This window comes from Erigeron canadensis, chromosome 4, assembly GCF_010389155.1.
Source record: "Erigeron canadensis isolate Cc75 chromosome 4, C_canadensis_v1, whole genome shotgun sequence".
In the NCBI taxonomy this organism is placed as follows: domain Eukaryota; kingdom Viridiplantae; phylum Streptophyta; class Magnoliopsida; order Asterales; family Asteraceae; genus Erigeron; species Erigeron canadensis.
The window spans coordinates 28,029,087-28,053,110 of record NC_057764.1 but is presented as its reverse complement, the minus strand read 5'-3'; the positions used below and the strand labels follow the sequence as shown (position 1 = coordinate 28,053,110).

General features: G+C 33.7%; 5 protein-coding genes across 10 annotated transcripts; 3 read left to right on the top strand and 2 right to left on the bottom strand.

The window, feature by feature from the left end:
- Positions 1-4,939: 4,939 nt before the first annotated feature.
- LOC122597290 (protein ALP1-like) lies at positions 4,940-5,563 on the top strand. The gene has a single exon (XM_043769904.1). The coding sequence runs from the start codon at positions 4,940-4,942 to the stop codon at positions 5,561-5,563; it is 624 nt and encodes a 207-aa protein (XP_043625839.1).
- Positions 5,564-7,263: 1,700 nt separating this feature from the next.
- On the top strand, positions 7,264-11,657 carry LOC122595527 (delta(24)-sterol reductase). 4 transcript variants are annotated; one of them, XM_043767896.1, is made up of 3 exons: positions 7,264-7,352; positions 9,027-10,290; positions 11,065-11,657. In XM_043767896.1, exons 2-3 carry the CDS (start codon positions 9,043-9,045, stop codon positions 11,518-11,520), a joined length of 1,704 nt encoding a protein of 567 aa, XP_043623831.1. In that variant the 5' UTR covers positions 7,264-7,352; positions 9,027-9,042; the 3' UTR covers positions 11,521-11,657. The 4 variants fall into 4 exon arrangements, with proteins under 4 accessions (XP_043623831.1, XP_043623829.1, XP_043623833.1 ...); XM_043767894.1 differs by having other exon boundaries at positions 7,279-7,390; XM_043767898.1 differs by lacking the exon at positions 7,264-7,352 and adding an exon at positions 8,573-8,591.
- Positions 11,658-12,793: 1,136 nt separating this feature from the next.
- On the top strand, positions 12,794-16,130 carry LOC122596458 (signal peptidase complex catalytic subunit SEC11A-like). Of its 2 annotated transcripts, none has more exons than XM_043769039.1 (8): positions 12,794-13,051; positions 13,908-13,966; positions 14,176-14,247; positions 14,484-14,519; positions 14,936-14,981; positions 15,153-15,240; positions 15,390-15,447; positions 15,826-16,130. In XM_043769039.1, exons 1-8 carry the CDS (start codon positions 12,985-12,987, stop codon positions 15,874-15,876), a joined length of 477 nt encoding a protein of 158 aa, XP_043624974.1. In that variant the 5' UTR covers positions 12,794-12,984; the 3' UTR covers positions 15,877-16,130. The 2 variants fall into 2 exon arrangements, with proteins under 2 accessions (XP_043624974.1, XP_043624973.1); XM_043769038.1 differs by having other exon boundaries at positions 13,854-13,966.
- A 148-nt stretch (positions 16,131-16,278) lies between these two features.
- LOC122596459 lies at positions 16,279-16,807 on the bottom strand. Its single transcript, XM_043769040.1, has one exon. The coding sequence runs from the start codon at positions 16,641-16,643 to the stop codon at positions 16,434-16,436; it is 210 nt and encodes a 69-aa protein (XP_043624975.1). The 5' UTR covers positions 16,644-16,807; the 3' UTR covers positions 16,279-16,433.
- Positions 16,808-20,563: 3,756 nt separating this feature from the next.
- Positions 20,564-22,937, bottom strand: LOC122596492 (histone-lysine N-methyltransferase ATXR6-like). 2 transcript variants are annotated; one of them, XM_043769075.1, is made up of 6 exons: positions 22,387-22,937; positions 21,944-22,009; positions 21,488-21,726; positions 21,304-21,404; positions 20,985-21,197; positions 20,564-20,900 (listed from the first exon to the last, which is right to left on the bottom strand). In XM_043769075.1, the coding sequence occupies exons 1-6, from the start codon at positions 22,742-22,744 to the stop codon at positions 20,741-20,743; spliced, it is 1,137 nt and encodes a 378-aa protein (XP_043625010.1). In that variant the 5' UTR covers positions 22,745-22,937; the 3' UTR covers positions 20,564-20,740. The 2 variants fall into 2 exon arrangements, with proteins under 2 accessions (XP_043625010.1, XP_043625012.1); XM_043769077.1 differs by having other exon boundaries at positions 21,488-21,723.
- Positions 22,938-24,024: the final 1,087 nt, after the last annotated feature.

Genomic DNA, 24,024 nt, shown 5'->3' with positions numbered 1-24,024 from the left:
AAAACGTATTCAATCATATAATACAATAAACCAAAGTATATACTTCTTTAGATATACTGTAATCAGCTTATATATATATATATATATATATATATATATTCTCTACATTATGATAATTATAATTAATTGTTTGTGATAAATATATATAATAAATTAAAAGAAAATACATTTTCTATAAACAATTCCACTATAATATACTACAAATTTACATACCCAAACAACGAAAGTTTGTCTCTCTAAACTATACTTCATTCTTTCTATTAAAAATCAAAACAACTCGGGTTTTTTTAATCTCTTAATGAAAAAATCTATATTAAATTAATGTTTGATGACCAATGACATCCAAATAATAAGTTTATGACAAGTTGACAACGAAAGTAACATTTATGTTTATTTCATACTTATTTTTTCTTACTTTTACAAGGAAATTACAAATATACCATTTAAATTTTGAAAAATTACATTGTACTAAAATTGGAGTCGGGGAAATTGACCCCGCTGCCCCCAAGTTGGAGCAGTCCCTGATGTCAAACGTCGTCACCTTCAACCTTTTAATGTATGTCGTTGATAAGATTTAAAAACACATTTGGTTGTCGCGCATTGCAGACACTTATAGTATTGGAAATCTGAATACGTATTATCAATTTGTTGGTTTAGCTAAAAAATAACATGTCTAGTTCAATTATTTGAGATTATAGTGTTTTTCATGTAACACCCGTCATTTAAAAACCTGGATTTTCAAAAACTTTCGCCTAACAACGTTTAATAATAGTGGAAAAGGATCACATATAAATCTGCACATCCGTAACCGGATGAAACTTTTGAAAACATTTGGTGTTACTAAATGAATCATCGAAATAATAAAAGAAAATCCAAGTGTTGGCACCAATATATATGCCAAGCATTATTACATAGTCTTTAATCATAATATCATAAATGAAGTGGCCAAACAAAAGGCTAAGGGTAGTTTAAGCATTAAGAACATAAATGCTATCGTCTTTAATGTCTCTACCCATCCTCACCAAGCTATCCTTTCTCTAGCTCCAAACTCATCTAATCTGATGGCACAACATTTTCAAAAGAGCAAGTGTTAGCTAATAAATTAGCTAAGTAAAGATAATATATTTGAAAACATTTGCCGATTAGATATATTAACAAAATCATATCATCGTTATATGTTAATATCACATGAGCATCATAAACATCATAAACATAAGAAACATCATGAACATCATAAGCATCATATAACATAACACATTAGGAACATCATAATCCTAAGTGTGCCTATCATCATAAAGCTTTACTTTTCATCTTTCTTTACTTTCTTTATTTCTTTACTTTTCTTTTGCCTAGACGTAGGCTATGTGACATAAGCCACACATGCTTAGGGATGTGGGGTTGTGTGTAGGAGGTCATAGACCATACATGGAGTCCTCACACCCGACATGATGGGTAACCAATAAGGGGTCCATCGGCGTCGTTAAGGAAAGACAAAGTCATTTCCAACTGAATAAACCGTTTATGCCTTTACGCATTGGTGGTTAGTTACTCCACCCGGAATAAACAAACATAACTATGCCACAAGGAGCAACTCAAGTGACCACATACGCACTAGTTTTACAACTAGCACGGGTTAAGCTTAACACAACTTTACATATGCTCGAGACTTCTTTATTACATTAGTTTAGGCTACACTTTCACCTAAACTAATCACTTTTATCTTTACTTTATATCAACGTAGGCTACACTTTCACCTAAGTTAATCACATATCATCTATACTTTAGGGCCCTTAACGTGCACGTGAACATGGCAATCCTAATCAAAGGACTAGTGACTAGGTGATCAAGCCACACGTTAAATCTTATCATAAACATATCATCACTTCATGATCATATAACATAATCATAACATCATTTCATAATCACCTATCATAATCATGTCATCATTACATATTCACTTTACATAAGCATATCATTACATTATGATCATTTAGCTTAAGCATAACATCGTATTATGATCACATAACATAAACATGGCATCATATCTTTATCACATTTCATAAGCATATCATCATTCCATGATATGAGAACTTACCTTATGCCTTTGCAACCTGCATATACATGTCATTCATCATAGAAAGGTAAGCGTCATATCCCATATCAACCTCCCATAATCCCCTTTACTTTACTTTCAATCATACATAAATGTTTGGAAGGTTTTATTTATGAAAACGTATTTTGTTGTACCACCGGGTGACAAAAGATGTTATCTTACCTCGGTACAGCTTACCAACTAGTTAAGAGTATCTTAGAGTGCTTGCTAAGTGCTCCCGACTACCTATAATCAATGAACGACATAATGAGCTATCAATTACCTGCTACTTATGGTCATGACTCAAGACTAGATGCCTATAAACATGACCCATGACAAGACTTGATGCATCGGAGGTTCGTTTAATACTTAAGAGCTTACATAACCCGAAGGAACTCGACATTCCCTCACTAAATGAACCATTCAGGAAACTTGACATCATAATCATATTTTGAAAGCATTACTATTAGAAATTAGACTCTCTCACGATTCCGTGGATAGCTTATTTGTCAAAAATGGAGTTACGGTTCAAAAGTTATGTCCATTTAAAAATGTTAACAAAATCAGTCCCTAACGGGCGTTACGAATATTTGTAACGGGAGTTACAGGCGTAACGGGAGTTACGAAAGTTTATAACGGGAATTACAGTGGGGGTGTTATCACAAGTTACCACCTAACGGGAATTACGACGACTAGACGTGAAAAACAACTCCAAAACCTAACCAAACATATCTCCAACGACTTTAACACAACTCCAGGTCTTATGAACATCAAATACACTTAAAATAAGACCAATATCACTCATTGAAAACACCAATTAATCCTTGAATCATATACCAACATTACACAATCGATTTAAAACCCGTAATGACCTAAAATCGATTATAAATGTAATTCAATCCAACCCAAACCCTATTACCTGAATTAAATCCATACAATTGACTTATAGAAATCACAAATCAAAGGGAAATCACCTATATTACCTGTAGATGACTTAGGGGATTCAACATCTTAGCAAAACTTGATCGAAACGGCACGAAACGAATGAATCTCGAAGAAAACTTGCTTTGAGAGGAAGGGGATCTGAACTTAGGGCTATAGAATGAAGTTATGGCTAATGTTTGAGTCTAATTAAGCATTAAACTCCTGGACACATGTTTCATTAAGTGCCCATAAGTCCTTCAACTTCCTAAATGTTACATTTGTAGCTTAACTAACTTACCGGGAGACTTAACGATCTAACAAGCACTTAACTTTCATACTTTTCTTTGAAATACTTTCATTAAATTCATATTAATCATTTCATATTAAACACATAATCATTTAATCACATAATCCCATATAGGGCACATAAACCTAACGGAACTTAACGTTGACTAACGGTCAAGCCAATAAGTTAAACTTGAAAAGTTTGGGATGTTACATTTGACAAGAAATTTTTCAAAATACACTCTTAGCCATGTATTTTCCCCCCTTCCTAAATCCCAACACTTTTCAGTCAGACATCAATTAATTTTTAAACAACAACCCACCCTTTTGCCGAGAACAATCAACATCAAAACTCTCTTCTTCTTCTTTCTATTTGGATTTACATTGCGATTTTTGTTGGTTATTTTTGAAGAACCGAAAAAAGTTTGTCAAAACAGTATAACATTGATGATTTAGGGTAGTTAAGTTATTTTCTTTTTTTAATTATATTTTGAAAACTTATATTTTTACTAAGGTTTTAAAAAAACTTGTAAAAGCAAATATAATATTTATCATACCATGATTCAAAAAAGCTTCTATAATTTTTTTAAAACCAGACATATCTTGCTCGATGATATGGTCGATTTATTTTACATCCATAAGGGGGTAAGGAGTGGGAGACGGGGTGATGATTTCATGACAAGAACCCGGCGGGTACACCGCCGCCATGCTCGATTTTATGGTGCAGCGGGTTGAAGAGTAGTATCGGAGCCCGCGGGTGATAAAATCAAAAGTGGAGTAAATGCATGGTCCTTGTGACCGTTAGTGGGGACCTTTTTAAAAAATCCAGCCGTTGCACATTGACCAAATAAAAAAAAAAATTATCCCCTATTTTTCCTTTATTTAACCAATTCTTCTTCCATTTCAAACATCACAACAATAATATTCAACAAAACTACATACACTTTCACATACACTATAATAAAAATGCATACTTCATCTTCATCCAACGAAATCATCCTCCCGCCTATGCTACCCGACTTATCAACGGGTAGTTCGTTTTTATTTTTTAAAGAGGCGTTAGCGGCTGTAGAAGATCTAGAAGACTCGGGTTCCTCTAATGACACCCGCGCATACATTGAGCGACATCGAGAATAAGCCCATGAAAAATTAATGCGTGATTATTTTGCAGAACCGCCAAAGTTCGGCGAACGCTACTTTCGTCATCGTTATCGCATGAGTAAAAGGTTGTTTTTAAAGATTGTTGGTGACCTTGAAGCTAAGTACCCGTATTTTCAACAACATACGAACGCAAGGAATAGAAAAGGATTCACGGCGATACAAAATGCACGTCGGCAATCAAGCAACTCTCGACGGGTGAACCATCGGATAACTTTGATGAGTATTTATGTATGGCCGATCGCACATCACGCGAGCGTCTTACCTACTTTTGTGAAGCAGTCATTAATTTATATCGTCGGGAGTTCTTACGTAGCCCGACATCTCATGACATCGCTATGATCCAACAGGCGCATAATGCACGACATCACCTTCCCGGAATGCTCGGTAGTCTTGATTGTACGCATGTCGAATGGAGGAGTTGTCCTAGGCGTTTGAAAGGGCAATACATGCGTGGGGGATCATAAAGTCCCTACGATCATGGTTGAGACTGTCGCGTCACAAGATTTATGGATTTGGCATTCATTTTTTGGTCCTCCCGGGTCAAACAACGATATAAATGTGTTGAATCAGTCACCGTTGTATGATTCGGTTCGAAATGGGACGGCTCCAAACTCATCATTCATTCTTCGCGGTCGGTTGTACAAGCGTGGCTATTTGCTAACTGATGGTATTTATCCTAGGTGGTCTACGTTTGTTAAAGCGTATCCACACCTTGTCGATCCAAAGGAAAAGAAGTTCAAGAGAGTACAAGAAGCGGCAAGAAAAGATATTGAAAGGGTTTTTGGTGTTCTTAAGGGAAAATGGAAGATATTGGAGCGGCCGATTCGTTATATCTATTTAGACAAGATCGGCAAAGTTGTCGAAGCGTGTTGTATATTGCACAACATGATCATAAAGGATGATGGAAGGGCGATATCACCGATTCATATAATGGACCAACCGACACCAATAGTATATGATCCCAGTGTTTTACCGGAGTTACATGACAAAAGCGTCCATCATCGTCTCCGGTATGATCTTACAGAGCATGTAGCGGGTCTAGATTTGGCATACCTCGATGACCCGACTTTTCAACCAACACCGATTGAAGATTTAATTTAGTTTGTTTTAGTATGTTGTGTGTTTTAGTTGTTTTTCTATGTAGCATTGTGTTTTTATTTATATGTTGTTATGTTTTAATAATAAAATGTCATGTTTTTTATTTATTTAAGAAAGAAAAAAAAATTGGGATGGTTGAAAATTTTATAGAATGCCATTAAAATAAGTTGAGAGGGTTGAAAAGATAAAGTGAGGTGTATAAATATTATTGGTTGATTTTGAGAGGGTTGATAAAATCAACCTCACCACTCCTTACCCTCCTAAAAAGTTAAGGACGATCTCGTTTCATTCAAATGCATTTATTTACTCCAAAAACACATGTCAACAAACATCAGATTTTGTTGTAAGTAACATAAACAAATTATAATCACGAGGGAATGCAACCTCCAAGGTGTAGATATACAAGATCGATATTTAATTTTGTCTATCTTCAACACATTGATAAATGGAATAGGATGGGTACACCTGATAAACCATACTGTTTAGGTAATTAAATGTTAGTGGTATAGTTGATTTTATTAACCCTCTCAAAATCTTTCAATAACATTCATCCAACTCATTCAAATCTTTCAACCTTCTCAATCAACCTTTCCAGTCAATTTTAGTGACACTCCATAAAATTTCAACCCCCAGTTTTTATCCAATCACAAACACTCTCCCTTATCCCCACACACTCTCTCTTCTTTCTCCTCTCTTTCTTGATTTTATGACCACCGGTTTCCCAACCCTCCCACACACTCTCGATTATTTAAAATTTTGACTTTTATTTAAAGATGTATACAATTGTACATCAACAATAATACATACATATTCTCATATTTTCATTATTTTCATTTAAAGAAAATGTCACAGATGGTCCATGTGGTTTGTCATCTATTATGAATGACTAAAAGATGTTGTCTCAACGTAGAAATAAAGGATTGAGAACATGTTTAAAAATGTAAACTTTTAATGAAATTTTCCTTTTTAATTTATTAGTTTCACTTTATTTAAGTATGTATCTTTATGTGTAGGAAGTAAGACACTCTTTTTAAATAAACTTTTACTAACTTTCTTTTTATTGGGGTTTTTTTAGATGACTTTCTCTAAATTTACTAAAGGTTATTTATATTAACATACAAAAACATTGTTAATTGTTTGAAAAAGCGTTTTTAACTTTATCCCATGTATGACACAAGTAATATGAGTATGTAATAAGCCAGTCTTCCACTTGTTAGCACAATGGTTAACACTAATGCAAAGTCTTCTAGTGATGGTTGGGACAAAAGTTCAGGCCGCAGGGAGCATGGTTTGGCTTTTAATTAGTGTTGTGTTTTCGAACGGCTAGTTAGGGCGTTTTTTTTCCTACCGGATATTAAAGGGTAAAAACTAAAAAAGTTTGTAAAACTAGCTTAAACTAAAACTTTTGTTGCGATATTAATCCAAATCTTTAAAAAATAAATAATATGAGCAACAATGAATAGATGAAATGTTAGGTAAGCATGCAATACCTATCTTAGGTAAAGAAGAGGGATTATGTAAGGTTATGTAAAATTTAGTGGGGCTATATACGTTTATCAAATTCAAAAATTTAATTTATAATTTTTTTAAAAAAAATCTGATAGCTTGGGGCTTTTTGATCAGTGACATGGTGCAATTATGGAAGGAATATTTGATCGCATTATTTATCCTTTTCTTTCATCTACGTTCCTATAAATACAAGTATATATTCATCTGTATCAATCAAACACACAGCACCAGCTTCCCTACTTTCCTCACCATTTCCATCCTCAAAAGACCCGACCCGTTTCAGGTTCGGATCTTGACTGCATTTCTGCTTTACTTTTCTGGGTAACCTTTATATATCTCTCTCACTATATCTAACTTTTATTACTTAAAATTATATCTTTATATCTATGCTTAATGATTGCTGTTTTAGCTTTTCACTCCAAGATTCCACACATGCACAGTCAAAAAGTTTAAACCTTTATACCTTTTTAACTAAAATTATACATTTTTGGTCAAATCCCAGTTGGGGTTTAGTGTTTCTATTGTTTATTTTGTGTGTTTTTTTTTTTCCATATTAATCGTTGAAGTGGGTTTTTCTGGGGTTTAAGATTTTCTTTTGTAATTATGGGTTTATGGTCTATGTGCTTTACTAATAGTATGATTTTGGGTATTTTATTATAAGGATTTTGCTTGATCTATGCTGCATGCAATTTGCATACAGTTTACCGTAATGCTTCTTTCTTTTTGAAATGCAAATACTCCGTATGACTGCATATATTATATCGATTAATAAGAACTAGCAAGAGGATATAAATTACATGGACATTAACATGACAATACCAAGTGAACTGATTCTAAACTTTCAACGACATTAGGACCAAAAAAGCACACGAGAATGCGAAAATTTAACAGACTAAGGTGTAAATTTACTAAGCGTAATCAACCGGTTGAAAACATGGAATGGTTTAGCTCTTGAATTTGTGTTAGTAGGCAAAATGGGCTTGGATACATATGCTCTGTTTTTATGGAATTTGTAGGTTTATCATGTGCAATATTGTTTGTATCATTTGTATTTTGTTGGTATTTGGCAAATTGTTCTAACAAGAAAAACTGTATGTAATTGTGTATGCAATTCAAAACATTTAAATGTTGGGTTGTTTTCAATAATATTTTGTGGGAACAACATATAATGGTGATGCAGTACTTTCTAGTATTATTAAGCAATTATTGTGCATTATCAAATATGGATCACTCACGGTTTATGTGGTCCCTCTTTTTCACCATTTATTTGACACATTTATTGTAATGCATGTGGATTATTTGTAGATCTTCATTGTGTTACTTATATATGCAAATGTTGTTTGTATTGTTGGGGGTGGGGGTCCCTTTGAAGATATATTGCCAGGGTATACAATAACCAATAACCACAAAACTAATTGGAGATGCTAAACTTGTAACCAGAATAAACTGAAAATACAATGCTGAATAGAGTAGGGACGGACCCAAGGGTCCCCGTGAACCACATGATTTTTTCCACGTAAAGGTTTGTTAAGAAATTTGACTTTTTGGAAAATGCACCAGGCCCAAATTTTTTGTGAACCTAGTGGCATTTGGTCGGGTCTGCCCTTGATTAGATGTTTGACATTGTAAGTTTCCAGTGTTAGGCTATAGTGAAACAGATTCTGTGTTTTTTTTTTTATAAATATGTAGGGGTCATATTTTTTCGAACTGATGATCTGATTATCACAACTTGAACTAGCATAAGAACATCTGAAGACTATGCAGTCAATTCTATTAGAACTAATTATCTTATTCTGATTATTTGAATATTACATAATACTTTAAAAACACAATGCCAAACTCCCTATCTGAGTTGTTTGATTTTACTGTATTATGCGAACGCCATACACCTTTCTTTTTTTCGTTTTATGTGATTTTGTATCTGTTTAGTTATGTTAATGTCTGCGAATTGTGACAGATCTTCATTTTCCAAAATGTCGGACCTTGAGGCCCCATTGGTACGCCCCAAAAGAAAGAAGATCTGGGTTGACTATTTCGTCCAGTTCAGATGGATTATTGTCATATTTGTTGTACTTCCCATCTCTTTTACTTTGTACTTCCTCACTTATCTTGGAGATGTTAGATCCGAGTGGAAGTCCTACAAGAAACGTCAAAAGGAGCATGAAGAAAACGTCCAGAAAGTAGTCAAACGTCTAGAGGAAAGAAATCCATCAAAAGATGGGCTTGTATGTACTGCCAGAAAGCCCTGGATTGCTGTTGGAATGAGAAATGTTGACTACAAACGAGTCCGGCATTTTGAAGTTGACCTTTCGGCTTTCCGTAACATTATTGAGATCGATCAAGAGAGAATGATTGCAAAATGTGAGCCATTGGTCAACATGGGTCAAATAACTCGAGCCACGGTTCCATTGAATCTTGCACTTGCTGTTGTTGCTGAGCTTGATGATCTTACCGTCGGTGGGCTGATAAATGGGTATGGAATTGAGGGAAGCTCACATTTATATGGTCTCTTTTCCGATACTGTTGTTGCATATGAAATAGTCCTTGCAGGTGGGCGTGTAGTTAGAGCTACAAAAGATAATGAGTTTTCCGACCTTTTCTATGCAATCCCGTGGTCTCAAGGAACTTTAGGGTTGCTTGTTTCGGCCGAAATCAAACTTATACCCATTAAAGAATACATGAAGTTGACTTACACACCCATAAGAGGTAGTGTAAAAGAACTTGGACAAGCATATATCGACTCATTTGCTCCACCATTTGGCGAAGAAGACAGTGAAAATGTTCCGGACTTTGTGGAAACGATGATATACAATCCTCATGAAGGTGTTTGCATGACGGGCAAATATGCATCCAAAGAAGAGGCGAAGAAAAAAGGGAACAAAATTAATAGCGTCGGCTGGTGGTTCAAGCCATGGTTCTACCAACATGCTCAAACGGCACTTAAAAAGGGGGAATTTGTTGAGTACATTCCGACCAGGGAGTATTACCATAGACACACACGGTCTTTGTATTGGGAAGGGAAGCTAATTCTTCCTTTTGCTGATCAATGGTGGTTTAGGTATCTGCTTGGTTGGTTGATGCCTCCAAAGGTTTCTTTGCTTAAAGCTACCCAAGGTGAAGCTATTAGAAACTATTACCATGAGATGCATGTAATCCAGGATATGCTTGTTCCGCTTTATAAGGTTCCTGATGCTTTGGAATGGGTCGACCGTGAAATGGAGGTAAAACACTTTGTTGTATACAGAATCGTTTCATTTAGAGGTGACACTTTTGACTCGTTTGTAGATGAGCGAGTCAATTCGGGTTTTATTTTATCTCTATTTCTCTAATTTTCTTATAATGGGTTGGTTTTGGCAGTCTGTATCTTCGATGGTGAAACGGGTAAAATGGTTCCAACACATAATAAATAGAAACGGGTCAAATGGGACAAAAGTTTTTTTGAAGACTTAAAACATCTTAACTTACTTCATTAAAACGAATATAGCTTTTATATATTTCTCTTATACATTAATCATGTAGAAATTTTTAAAAGATGTGTACAGAACTATCGGTGAGTCAGTACAGTCCAAACCGGCTTGTTTGGACATGTACTGAAACTTACATGATTTTGGGCTTTTGGCCCCTTACCCGATTTGCTCAACTTGTTTATGCAGCTATCTTTGGTAGGTTGAAAGCTTTCGTAAACGTCTACTCTTGGTGCATAAGACCTTATATACTATTTTACTCCATAAAACAATTGTTTGACCAAAAGGTTATGGGTTAAATTTTGTAGTTGTGTTTGACACCCTAATTTATATTCTTAAAATACATCTGTCTGACAGAAAGTTAGGAGTTAACCAAACCCAACCCAACCCAACCCATTTTGATGTATTCAATTAAGTAAACCATTTAAAGGCGAAGCTATTTGATCCCTAGTCTAACCCTCGCAACTTATTCATTTGACCCCCTCCACTTTTATCTAAAATGCTTTACATAATTTTGAAGTTAATATACAGGTATATCCCCTTTGGCTTTGCCCACACCGACTGTACAAGCTCCCCTGCAAGACCATGGTGTATCCCGAGCCAGGGTTTGAGCAACAATGCAGACAAGGTGACACCCCATATGCTCAGATGTACACAGATGTAGGGGTCTACTACTCACCTGGACCTGTATTGAGGGGTGAGGTGTTTGATGGGGCTGAAGCGGTACGTAAAATGGAGAGTTGGTTGATAGAAAATCATGGGTACCAGCCACAGTACGCGGTTTCTGAGCTCAATGAGAAGAACTTCTGGAGGATGTTTGATGCAGGGCTTTATGAGCAGTGTAGGAACAAGTATGGAGCCGTGGGAACGTTTATGAGCGTGTATTATAAATGTAAAAAGGGTAGGAAGACTGAGAAGGAGGTTCAGGAAGCAGAGCAAGCTCAAGTTGAAGGTCCGTATGCAGAAACTGATGAGCCCATTGAATAGGTTATGAATTTAAACAGTCGACTAAGTGCTGTGGTGAATTGAAACCGTGCTATTGTTTGTTGCATGTACTTGCTGCAACATTTTTCTCCTGTGTGTCACAACTTCTTCTAATTTAATGTGATTTAGACTTTCATATATCTTTGATAATTCTAAGCGAATTGATCTAGCCTGGTTACTAATGGATGTGTGCAGAACTGCAACCAGTTACCAACTGGTAAGTACCGTTGCACCTGTTTTATGGTCTCCACATAGATACATAGTCTGGTGCTTATGTTTTTCTTTGATGTCTATGATGATATGCACATTATCGCTTTTATTTATGCACCATCATTTGTATACGCTGGTGTTGATCGGTGGGTAGTGTATGGATAGAGCTGGTGATGTAGATGTTATGGGGGATTGGTCCATTTTGCTTTGTGAACAGCCAGACCTCATTTTGAGATGTTAGAAGTTAGTGATATTGAATTTACTTGTATCATCAGAAAAATCAGAGACATAATCTCTAAGATATAATTACAAGATACAGTACTTACTGATAAAAATTCTTTTGAAATTGGTAACTCTATACCGGATTTCATAAAGAATTTTTGCGCAATTGTTGACATCTTATCTAACATTTTATAACTACAGTCTACAACTGAGAATTAAGATATCAAAAGCAAAAATACGGGTTTGTAAAAAGAAATGATATAATAAAAATATATCGAATTATACAAATTTTCTAAATTTGATATAAGAGATATGCTATAGTTACAAATATTATAAAACAGAAGTTTACAAACATATATGGCACATGATATAAAACAATAAATAATGTTTGTAACTTTATCATATAATTTATTTATCTACCTGTAATATTATTAATAAAATTATTTATAAGATATATTTTTTTATATTTAAAATAACTACACTATCATTTTTAAGTTAATTACTTTTTTCATTAATAATTATACCAGAATCCTCGTCACCATTATTATGCGAATATTCCTCTATTGTCTATTTTAAAAAATCATTAATAATCACAATCCCAATATTATTTATCGCAAAGCATTTTCGCTAGTATTCATCACATTTTACATTTAAATAAATTATTTGAATTTTCAATTTTTTTCTTTTTTTTTGGTGGCACTTTTAAAAGGGAGGTGATTTTTATAAGGAATTTTTTTATTGATACAAATTTGAAAAGGGTAATTTTGTCCATCAATTAAAAATTATGTGCATCGATAAAATTCTTCCGTGTAAAAATGATGACTCTTTAGAAAGATGGGGAAATTGAATCGAAATAATTCGTAACTCAAAATTCCCCGGCAAAGTTGGGCGGCTAAGTAACGTGTCGGAGTTATCGAGTCTGTGATCGTGATTTATGTTAGGAATTCAGGTTTATGCATAAAACCCCCCTGCCCGCCCAAATTTCAATTCTCAAATTAAAAGCTAACCAAAAAAATAAAAATAAAAATAAAGCGAATGGATTGTAATTGGAAGCAGTTGAAAATATCAGTTATTTCTCATGCCGCTACAGTCATTACTCTTGGTTCGTATATATTTACTGTTAAATTTCTTCTCAAGTTATTTCAATGCTTTTATTATATATATTAGGTGTCGTTTTGTTCGGTATATAATTCATATGCTTGGGAATATAGTGTGTGTCATTGTGTATACATTTTGTTTGTATGTGATGATGAACTTCATTTTTGATGATATGATTTTAAAATATTTGCAAAAGAAAGAAAGCAACAAAACTGCCCACTGCCGCCTTCCATGGGTGACGGTGTACGGGGAAGTTAAGATGTAGACAGACCTTACCTCTACAAAGGTAGAGAGGTTGCTTCCAGGTTCTATCTAAATGGTAGAAAAGGACCTCCGGCCTTTGCATGAGATGAGGATTGAGCCTCTGAACTTTATGTCCAAAGGCCAGGATGTTTACCGCTGATCCAAACCATAAGTTCTACCTGAAATGATTTCAAATTTTTGTGATTTTAGTAACAAATAGGACTATAAAGGCTTTTGCAACTAGAGATTTTTTGCACTTGTGTGGACATGGTAGTTACAGTTAAGAGTATTAGTATTTAGAATTTTTGGTCGGGTACCAAATCGCCTTTGGCCTAGTGGTATTTGAGTTTGGCCAAACATCCAAGAGATTGTGGGTTATAGTCCTTCAGGTAATTGTATGATTAATAATTGTGTCGTGTTTAAATATGACCTTTTCAAAAAGTAATGCCGGTTGGGTAAAGCGCAGACGCTATGTAACAATTGATTGGTTTTATAACTTGTTGATTTGTTTATTAGTTGTGCATCAAGTTATTATGTTTTGTTTTGTTGACTGTGGCTTTCAGGTATGATGTTTACATCCGCATTGATGACATGGAAATTGCTGATGTGTATAACAGGTAGTGAATTTCCCCTTATTGCTGTGGTTTCTGGAAGTATGGAACCTGGATTTACCAGAGTAAGTTGGCATATATATATATAACAATATTATCCGTAATGGTTATATTTTTGCATTTGATATGGCATTCGTGTATTTTGGGGATTTCACTTTTACCCTTAAGTTTTCTTGATGTATACTCAAAATATCTGTAAAGAACAACCCACGGTGATTATTATGACTTTATGACATTTGGTTGTTTTAGTGATTCTTTTGAAACGCTCTTGCAGGGTGATCTTTTCTTATTGTATACAAGCAAGGACCCGATTCATGCAGGAGAAATTGTGGTGTTCAATGTTGAAGTAGACTTCTTATTTCCCTCCTTTCTGTCAGTCTTTTTATTCGGTTCAACTTAACAAAATGTATTCATCCCATTCTACTTGGGATTTTACAGGAAATGATTTTTTTTTTTTAGGAAGTTATGTGAGGTTTTTAAATACTCCAGTTAGTTAGATTATAATGATTTTGAAGGAATTTTTTTTGTCAATTTTTCAGCATTGTTGAGTTTGCTAATGTATCTCCGTTTGTTTGGACACAGGGACTTGAAATTCCAATAGTTCATCGAGTGATTCGGGTATATACTGTTTCCCAGAGCCTTTTCTATTGTTACTTATTATATACAGTAACAGTTGTCAAAAGTTTATGGGTTATGATTGTTGATGGAAAGAAAGGCAGTTGGTTAGGCATCATTTTAACATTTTAAGCCTTTATTCTAACTTATCATTGCTGATTCTAAACTTCTAATGTGCAAGTGCAACTAACAAACTTTGTCACCATGTTAAGGATTGTTGTCATAAGTTTTGAATTGCTATCTTCATGAAAATGACCTATGTAAGTGGTCATGTGCTAAAATCTTGTATGTTACAAGCTTTAAATAGTCTGTCATCGTAAAATATAGTTTCTTAATTTGTTGTCAATGAGAATTAATCGAATGTTTTAAAATTTTGTTTCTGTAAATTATGTTTTGTCTTCAATCTATTTCTGTTTTAGGTTCATGAGCATCAAGATACCGGAGAAGTTGGTTTCCTCACAAAAGGTATTGCATATATTTCATTCATAACATATGACTTGTCAAAGCAGTAGAAGTTCATAATTTCATTTGCACATTTTGAACTTGGCCTTATTTTACAAACTATCATATTGAATTACTCCGTATTTGATAAATAAACAATCTCTTTTTTCCTAAATTTCTTTCTTATGCTATTAGGAGACAACAATTATGGAGATGATTCGTTTCTGTATGGCAAAGGTCAGACGTTGTTGAAACAACATCAAATCATCGGGAGAGCAATTTGGTACATTAACTATATCAGATAACTAACATTATGAAAGTTGCTTATTGAGTCTACATACAAGCTTCTATGCATTTACTCCCCCTTCCCCTGAAGAGAACAGAACATCCAAACAAAACGAACTCACCCATTATTATCATTTTCCGTTTCAGGTTTTTACCCTATGCTGGTTACTTCACGATTTTGATGACTGAAACGCCCCTCATTAAGGTTTGTCCTTGTTATATTCCTGTTATTGGTAAAAATGATTCTGACTAGTTCATCGATCCTTGTAAATCTCACGTAGTATCAATCTGGCTTAAAAGATAAATCTGTTAAACTTGGTACTCTGCTATTAAACATGGAGTATGATGACAGTACGGATATAATGAGACCCAAGTTTATTATATCCATCACCAAAAGTTGGAAAATATTATTTCAAAAAGATCCATTCAGTGATCCAGTAAAGCTGATGTATATAGACTGTCAATAAATTGGTCATATTGATGCATTTTACATTTGTAGTTTTGTATCTTTATTGCTAAACAATTTACAGCAAGATTTTTATACTTGTTTGCTTCTGTTCTGTTATTATATGTGATGGTGCAGTATATTTTAGTAGGCGCCGTGGGACTGCTAGCAATAATTTCCAGAGGGTAGCCAGCCGTCTGATCCAACAACAATGATGCCTAATCATTGAAATAGGTAATAGGTATGCCCATCTATTGGGAAAAGTTCAAACGAATTGTGGACATGAACTAGAATTGTATAGAGGTGTCGTCAAGATAGGCTCATAATTCAACCAGGCTTACATTGACCTTCACGGTAGCGTAGTATAGTTAATTTGTTTTTCATGTAACGAATGTTACTTGTACCGATCTTTTTCATTTTCATTTATAGGATGTTTTGATCAATGACAAGATGCCAAAGGGACTTGGTCCTTCGAGTTGCCCATCAACTAAAAGGTTGTGGCTTCAAGTCCCATCGTGGACAAATGGTACATATGTAATTTTCTCAAAAGATTAAAGATCAATTGCAGAATGATGCCATCAACATCAAAAGTAACTTATGTGCTTGTATGCACAAAGAATCTTTCCTCAATTAAACCACATATTATCATATACTCTACAACTATGAAATCTAATTTTTCAAAAAAAAAAAAAAAAAAAAAATCAACTAATTTGACGCCTCGTGTTGTTTCTTGTACAACACAGAGGCTAATAGTAATCATACAAGACTAAACGTCGAGAACACAAGGTACAAAAGTACTTCCGCTTGTTTACATACGAAATAGGCAGGCAACAAAACTTCCATTTGCTCTCTATATCGACTGCTTCCACTTTGCCTTCACAATATGGACACACCCCGGTTGCAACTCGTCTCCCAATCTCTTGTGCTTCCTCTACACAAACATACAGTAATCGCATATCCTCAGTCTTTTTTAGTTCAAAAATCAAATAGAGATCCTTAAACTTGTTTTCTTTTAAGGAAACTAGAATGTGTTGTGTGTATATATGTTCAAGACTTGGATATGTACACAAAATGAGGTAAATTTTTATATATATGGAGTATTTATTTGGCGTAGGTTGGGAGTGGGGGAGGGAGAAATAGAGCACAAATGGAAATATGGAATTCAAAGGGAAATGTGAGTTGACGACTTGACGTAATTACGTACGTCTTGGGCTGCTGTTAAAAAAATGGGCGTTGGGCCCAAATATCGTAGTAGTAGTTTCTTACTACTTTCCTATTTTACATTATTGTTTGTGTCAACGTGATGCACGTGCAGTATTGTTTAATGGAGTAAAATAAACTAGTAATCTACTTTTTTACTGTAGGTCGTGAGAGATAATGATAAAGTCTTAAGATTATAAAATTTAGTGGAAAAGAGAAATGTTGTGGTATACCGTATACGTAATAAGTTCAGATGTGGCAAGTGTAGAAAAGGATTGAACTTGTTTGTTTAAAAGATTTAGTGATTAACATTGATAATGCTTTATAAAAATTTGCCAACAACTTATATTCGGTCAACAATATCTTTTAAAAAAATTAGAATGATGCTGATTATTTTTTAAAGACCAATTTTAATATAAGGTTGAACATACATGAGTACCATCTTGTAGAATGAGAATATATTCGAACTTTATAAACATTTTCTAGCAAAGCATTCCATAATGCTCCCACAAAAACATCTACATGAAGGGATGATACCACTAAAAGGCCAAACTTATGTGGTTTTGGTCAACAATATTAGATGTTACTCGTATCTTTTTTTAACATGTTACAAGTGTAATGGGGAAAAGAGAAGTACATTTTTGTGGTTTTTTTTATTAATTCTGTTTTTTATATTTCTTAGTATGTAATTGTGTGTAGCAATGATATGACATTTTGACAAAATCTCACATCCATGACCTAATTAACATAACTTTCTACTAATGAAATTTATGTCATCCATCACCAATCATCCTCTCAAAACCATACCATAATTTTATCAAGGATTCAAAAACCGATATTTTGGTTGAAAAAGGAAAGTTTCCGAGGCCAGTTGTACTGACTAGTTCAATTGGTTTGGCTTTTTAATTTTAATATTTTATAAAAATGCTACTAAGTTTGTTATAATCTAACAAATTGGCTTAAAAAATTTACAATCAACTAAATTGGTTTTAAATGTGATTAAAAAGATATAAAAGTTCACAAAATTGTTTGAACTAAAAAAACAATAGGTTTAAAACACATAAACAAAAATAGTAAAAAGCTGACTAAAAAACCTAACGCCCATAAAAGACCACCGGTCCGACTGCTTATGATATGAGCATGAAGAAATTCGGTCCTTAAAACTCTATTTACTTTTCAAAGAAAAGTAAGTCGATCCAAAATGGATTACAAATGCGTAGAATACTAAAATGACCCCAAGTTTTGGACCATGATATGTAGCCATGGTTTGTAGAAAATAATCTCATTTTGGTCCCACCCGTTAAGTATTAATTTTATATCCCCAATATTATTGACCATTTATCATGTCAATGTCTATAAAATTCACAATTCTGACCAATTTGTGATAACCTTAGTTTGACCACAACTTATTCTACTTCCAACAACAAATAGAACTTAGGTTAAATGAATATTCTTTTATTCCGTTTAAGAAACACAATCTTACATGTTTGCCCAACTTTCTGAAAATTGCGATTTTGCGTTTAAGCAATGAATAAACTGTGTTTCTAAGTATTAGCCACTAATTAAAATTTTATAGGTTCCTATCTTTTACCACATAATCCTCTTTTTTACCTTTACTTACAGGGCTTGTAATTTTCGATCCTTAAGAGGGTGGAAAAATTATTAACCACGAAAGTTGAGATTTAATGTCTCAAAATCTTATATATAAATAAAGAAAAATTGTTATGAGGTAATTTTTTAAAACATTTTCTTATGTGACAAATTATGGTTTTATACGGTTGCCACACTTTCCATTTTAAAATGATAATATGACGTCACTAATTTATTTTAATGAATAAAATCATATACAATTCTCAAACTTATTTTTAAGAATTATGTGTAGAACGAATTTACATGCGGTTATAACATAAACATAAATATATAATTTTGTAAAATTTTATTTTTATTTTATTTTAATGTGTCTTTATATTTTATTTCAAAATCAATTATAATCAATGTTTTTATTGCCTGAAACTTATTTTTAAGAATGACTCTTGACTTTTATATTCTAGAATAAGTTTAAGACTTAAAAAAATTATAAATGATGATGGTAACTTTAGAATAGCAACGGTAGATTGATTCGTTGATTCATTTGCTATACAAAATATTAATATATATATATATATATTAGAGACTTTATTTAAGTAGTACATCCTCTAACATTGCAAAATAGTTTTTTCTATTATTCATATATTTATTTACTATCGGTTTATATAATATATACAAACACATTTTGGTATATCAAATTAAGTTTTGCCTTTATTTACCCGCATAATATGTGGGTTATTATGCTAGTGGGGAAGTATAACAATATTTTCAACTTCAATAGATAGACACCTATTGTGTCACCTACCAGAATCTACTAAGAAATCTCTTCCCAATATAAATCAAGAATCAAGATCAAGAATATTTTATAGATAACTAATTGACGAAATTTTGCTATCAACTAACTTCCCGTTTAAAAAACAATGGACGTAATATTGCACTTACAATGATATACAATGACAAATTTATTTATGTTATTCTACACGAAACGGACACTTACCAACTTTTAAGCTTCGACTCCAAAGAACTTGAATGAAGAGATCAAGTATATGCTTTGCTAGTTAGGACTTTATGCTTTGCTAGTTAACTTACAAGTAACAAGTTTACATCTTAATTTGCTAGTTAATTTATGCTCTGCTTGTAAGTTAATTAGCAAAGCATAAATAAATGTGTTGATGACCACCACCTTTTACTTGTAAGTCCTAACTAGCAAATTAGTTAGGACTTTATGCTTTACACTTAGAATTTTATGGTAGCTGTGAGATACGGTTCCAAGTATATCTTCTTAGGTCAAAACTATGAACTGTAATTAAGTTTACACAGATCAGGTTTACATGACTTTCGATTTTCTTCGATAATACTGGTACTTTTGTGATTCAAGTGAATGGCAGTGTCCTTGGGACATGTTAGACATGTTGGGTAACAGTTTAAAATAAAACCAAAGGTTGAGAAGGTGTGGGTTGGATCGCTTTGACTTGCAAACACGTGTTTTTTGTTTGTTTTTTTTTTAACTTTAAGTACTTTGCTGCCCATATATATATATATAAATGGACCTAAGGCCCTCAAAATATAAAAGACCTCTATTTTTTATAATTTAGGTTTAATGTTTTAGAGATTAGACTTTTGTGTTATATGTTATTATTATAAAATGGTAACATGAATGCCTTAGAAAACAAATAGGGAAATAAACTTCATGGCCTTAGACCTTTAAAAAAAAAAATACACCAAGTTACAACCTTCAAGGAAAAAATGAAAAAAAAAATGAGCTAAATCAACTAGGCCCCCAAAATTAATGTCGCTTAAGACCCCAAAAAAGCTTAAACCAACACAGGCTACAACTATCATTTACTTCGTACTTTTTAAATGCAGATGCTTAAAAGTAGACTTTACTCCATTTTCAACCTGTTTCTGTTACTCTTTAGGCTTATATTTGACCCGTTTGAGATTAAACCAACTCAATTAATCCGACAATCAAGCTACTTGTGAGAGTTAGTCTCCCAGAGTCCCAGTTTTCTCAGATTGTCGCAAAAGGGGTATTGACCATTATAATTCACAAACCATTCAAGAAGCACACAATTTGACAATAAAAGAATCATACCAAAAATTTCAGGCCATTGTCAATTCTCATTTATATAGATAATGAATACCCCTTGTACAGTTGAAGTGACTAACATTTTGAGACAAGGCAAAACTCAACATAAGTTAATTTGGTAGTAAGATTTGGGGTTAGTTTGTAGCCCATAATAATTAAGGGTATACAAGATAGGGGTCATACAAAATGGTGAGTCGGATACTCATGTTCATAAGCATTGTAGTCATAGTACAATCTTTCTCCCTTTGATATGTCTCTATTTGCTATTAGCAACACTCTAGCTTCACCATTGACATCGTATCTCACACACTTCAAATTCTGCTTCTTTTTACCCTCCCTGTAAAACAGTTTTACATAATAATTAGCGGCAGGACATTATTACTTGTTGTTAAGTGGAATTGTTGCAACAGAGGAGACTTACGGTGTGTGATTGTTAATGCCATTGATGAATCGAGCGATGTTACTACGTTTGTCAGGACAAATGACAAGACTTTTTGAAGGATTAGAAGCAGAAATAAGAGTCATTATACTATCTCCATCATCATTTTCCCTATTTTTTAAGTAATCAACATCTCCAACATACTCGGTGATAATCGTCAAGTCTTTGATAGGTTTATCTGCTTCAACAGTAAAACTGTTGAAGAAATCATCAAATTAGCACAGTGGATTGATTTAGCAATAAACAAAACAGTCGGTCAGAGAGAACAAAAAGCGAATCGTAGTTAGAAAAAAGAACTGACCCTTCAAGAGGATCAAAAACAATCATAAGAGGTGGGCATTCCCCATTCTTCATCATAGTTTTACATAAATTCAAAGCCTGGGTGTCTTGTGTTGATAAAACCTGATCCATTTGCCATTAGAGTCTTGATTATCCAAATGGGGGCAAAAGTAAGTAAAGAAGAGGAGTTAAGAAAAGAAGGATACCTGCATTCCTTGTTTCTCGAAGGACGGACGATTGGCTGACTTAGAAGCCATCCCAGGAAGATAAGTGAGGTCATTACTGAAAACAGCTCCAGCTGCAGTCAAAGCGGTGGCTAGTGATGCCATTTGTCGTAATCTTGTTTCGGGGTCTTCGGATGGAGTATATGGCAACAGCCTCCTCTTTTTCTTAGTTGTAGCTAATGAGCTACCGGTTCGTCGTCTTTTCTTGTGGTGGATATCTTCTAAAGTAAATATTAAAACACAGACACAATATGAGCAACAGTAATCCCATTCATCTATACAACAACAGCAGAAAAACACCCAATCCAATAAAATGTAGACAGTTAAACCAACGTCTACCCGATCCAAAAGGTAAAAAGACTGCTTCTTAGTGAGTACTAAATAAGAATTCAAAAGTCAATATTAATAATAACATAGATGATAGAAAAAGATTGTTACCTTGAGAAGGAGTTGACCTTTGGATACGGAAGAAGTCAATGATTTTGGTTTGAACCAATGGAAATCCTGCAAAAAGACATTTTTAGGCATACCAAAATAAAGACACTATCAGGTCTTTTTTTTTTAAAGAAAAATAACTCAAAAACTCCAATTTCATTGTTACATTATCCTTACCCTAACTCGGTTTATATAGGCTAACCAAAATATGTTAGACAATTCCACTAATTAACTAAACAAATAATCAGCAAACATTAATAAGGACATTATTTTAACTAATCCTATTTAAGATAAATCAAGCTTAGATATTTGCCAACACAAAATAACACCCACATTGTAATAATAATAAAAATGACAATATAGTAGTAAAGTAATAATTGGAAGAAATGGAAACCCTAATATTAATAATTTAGGGGCAAAAATGTAAGAAAGGAAGAATGACATACTTTTAATATTATTGGTATTGACGACGGCGGCGGCGGCGGCGGCGGCGGGGTGAAAAGAACAGGAAGGACAGTACCAAAAGGGGGAGGTTGGAACGGTGGAAAGTTTAGGGGTAAGACAAAACAAATGAAAGCCAAGGTCACAGCCGTCACACAACAACAGCTCGGATCCAAATTCACCCGACCCGCATTTCTCGCATTCCGTATCCCGATAATCATCACATTCTTTCTTCTTTTTATTCTTAGAAGAAGAAGAAGATTTGATTGAAATGGAAATGGAAATGGAATTGGGAAGGGAAGGAGGTGTAGGTTGGGTTCTGCGTCGAGCTGCCACTCTGGGCGGCGGAATCGGACAAGACATTATTATTATTATTCTAACAAACTCCGATTAATAATGAATACGGTGAAATCAGCCAACCAAACATTATTATTATCAGCTTTATATATATGTATAGATAGATATGCGGGTATAATGAAATGGAGTGAAGTGAATTAATCCTGGCGCGAACATCCGATTGCCGCCCCCGCCCTAATTTCGTTTACACACTTTTAACTCCCCCGCCCTGCCCTTTTCGTTTTATTAGTATTTTTTTATTATTTATTTTTTCCTTCTAGGGATTTTGACAGCTATTTTTTTTTTTCAAAGTACCAAATTGTCTTTTTTTTTTAAATAAAAGAAAAATCTACACGCAATGGAAATGGACACATGATAGTTTTAAGCTTCTACTCCAAAGAAGTTGAATGAAGATTGTACAAGTTAATTCCTTTTTTTCTTTTAAGCAAGCTTAAGAAAAAAAAAAGTGTTCGTTGTCGCTTCTTTCGGAACTTGAGTCATAAATATTTCGACGGTGTATGAGAAGGTTATGAAATATGCAGATCTTATCTCTACATAGATAAAAAAGACTGCTTTCAAGTTTTACCTAAATAATAGAAAAAGAGTTTCGCCTTTGCATGAGATGAGATGAGCAAATATCTTTTGACTATTTTCAATTTCAAACAACATATTTATAGTTATCATTTCGGTAATCAAGTTTTAGTTAACACAAATTTATATGATCATCTGTATAGTGAAGGGACCAAATGAGAAGCAACATATATGGTGAGAACCACTAAAAAATTATCTTTTTGCCCTTAGAGATAAGGGCTACACCCTTACCATATCAAGCCGTCACCATCTCTGGATCACCGCCCATCAAATTCATACAATTTCCATATGCGTCCGGTGACAACCTTTTTAGAACGGATGAGGGCAACGCCCATACCGTATCCATACATTTTCTTAACAGGTAACCCATATGATTTTTTACAAAAAAAAATAAATTTTTTTTTTTGAATGAGTTTTGTTAAAAGAAAATAAAAAACAAAAAAAAAAATTCAAAAAATGAAAAATAAAAATTAAAAAAATAAAAAAACATAAGTATATATCTATATTTATGTAGTTCTCATGTTAACCCTACCTCATTAGTATATATCTATATTTATGTTATATTACAAATGATCTTTTCTTAAACTTTTTTTACACTTTCTTTATTATGACGAGAGTAAGTATCCGCGCGTTGCGGTGGTGAGATGGTGGGGGTGATAGCTAGGTCAAAGAGTATGATAGTCAAATGCCTTTGCCCTCCGCCCTCAAATTTAAAA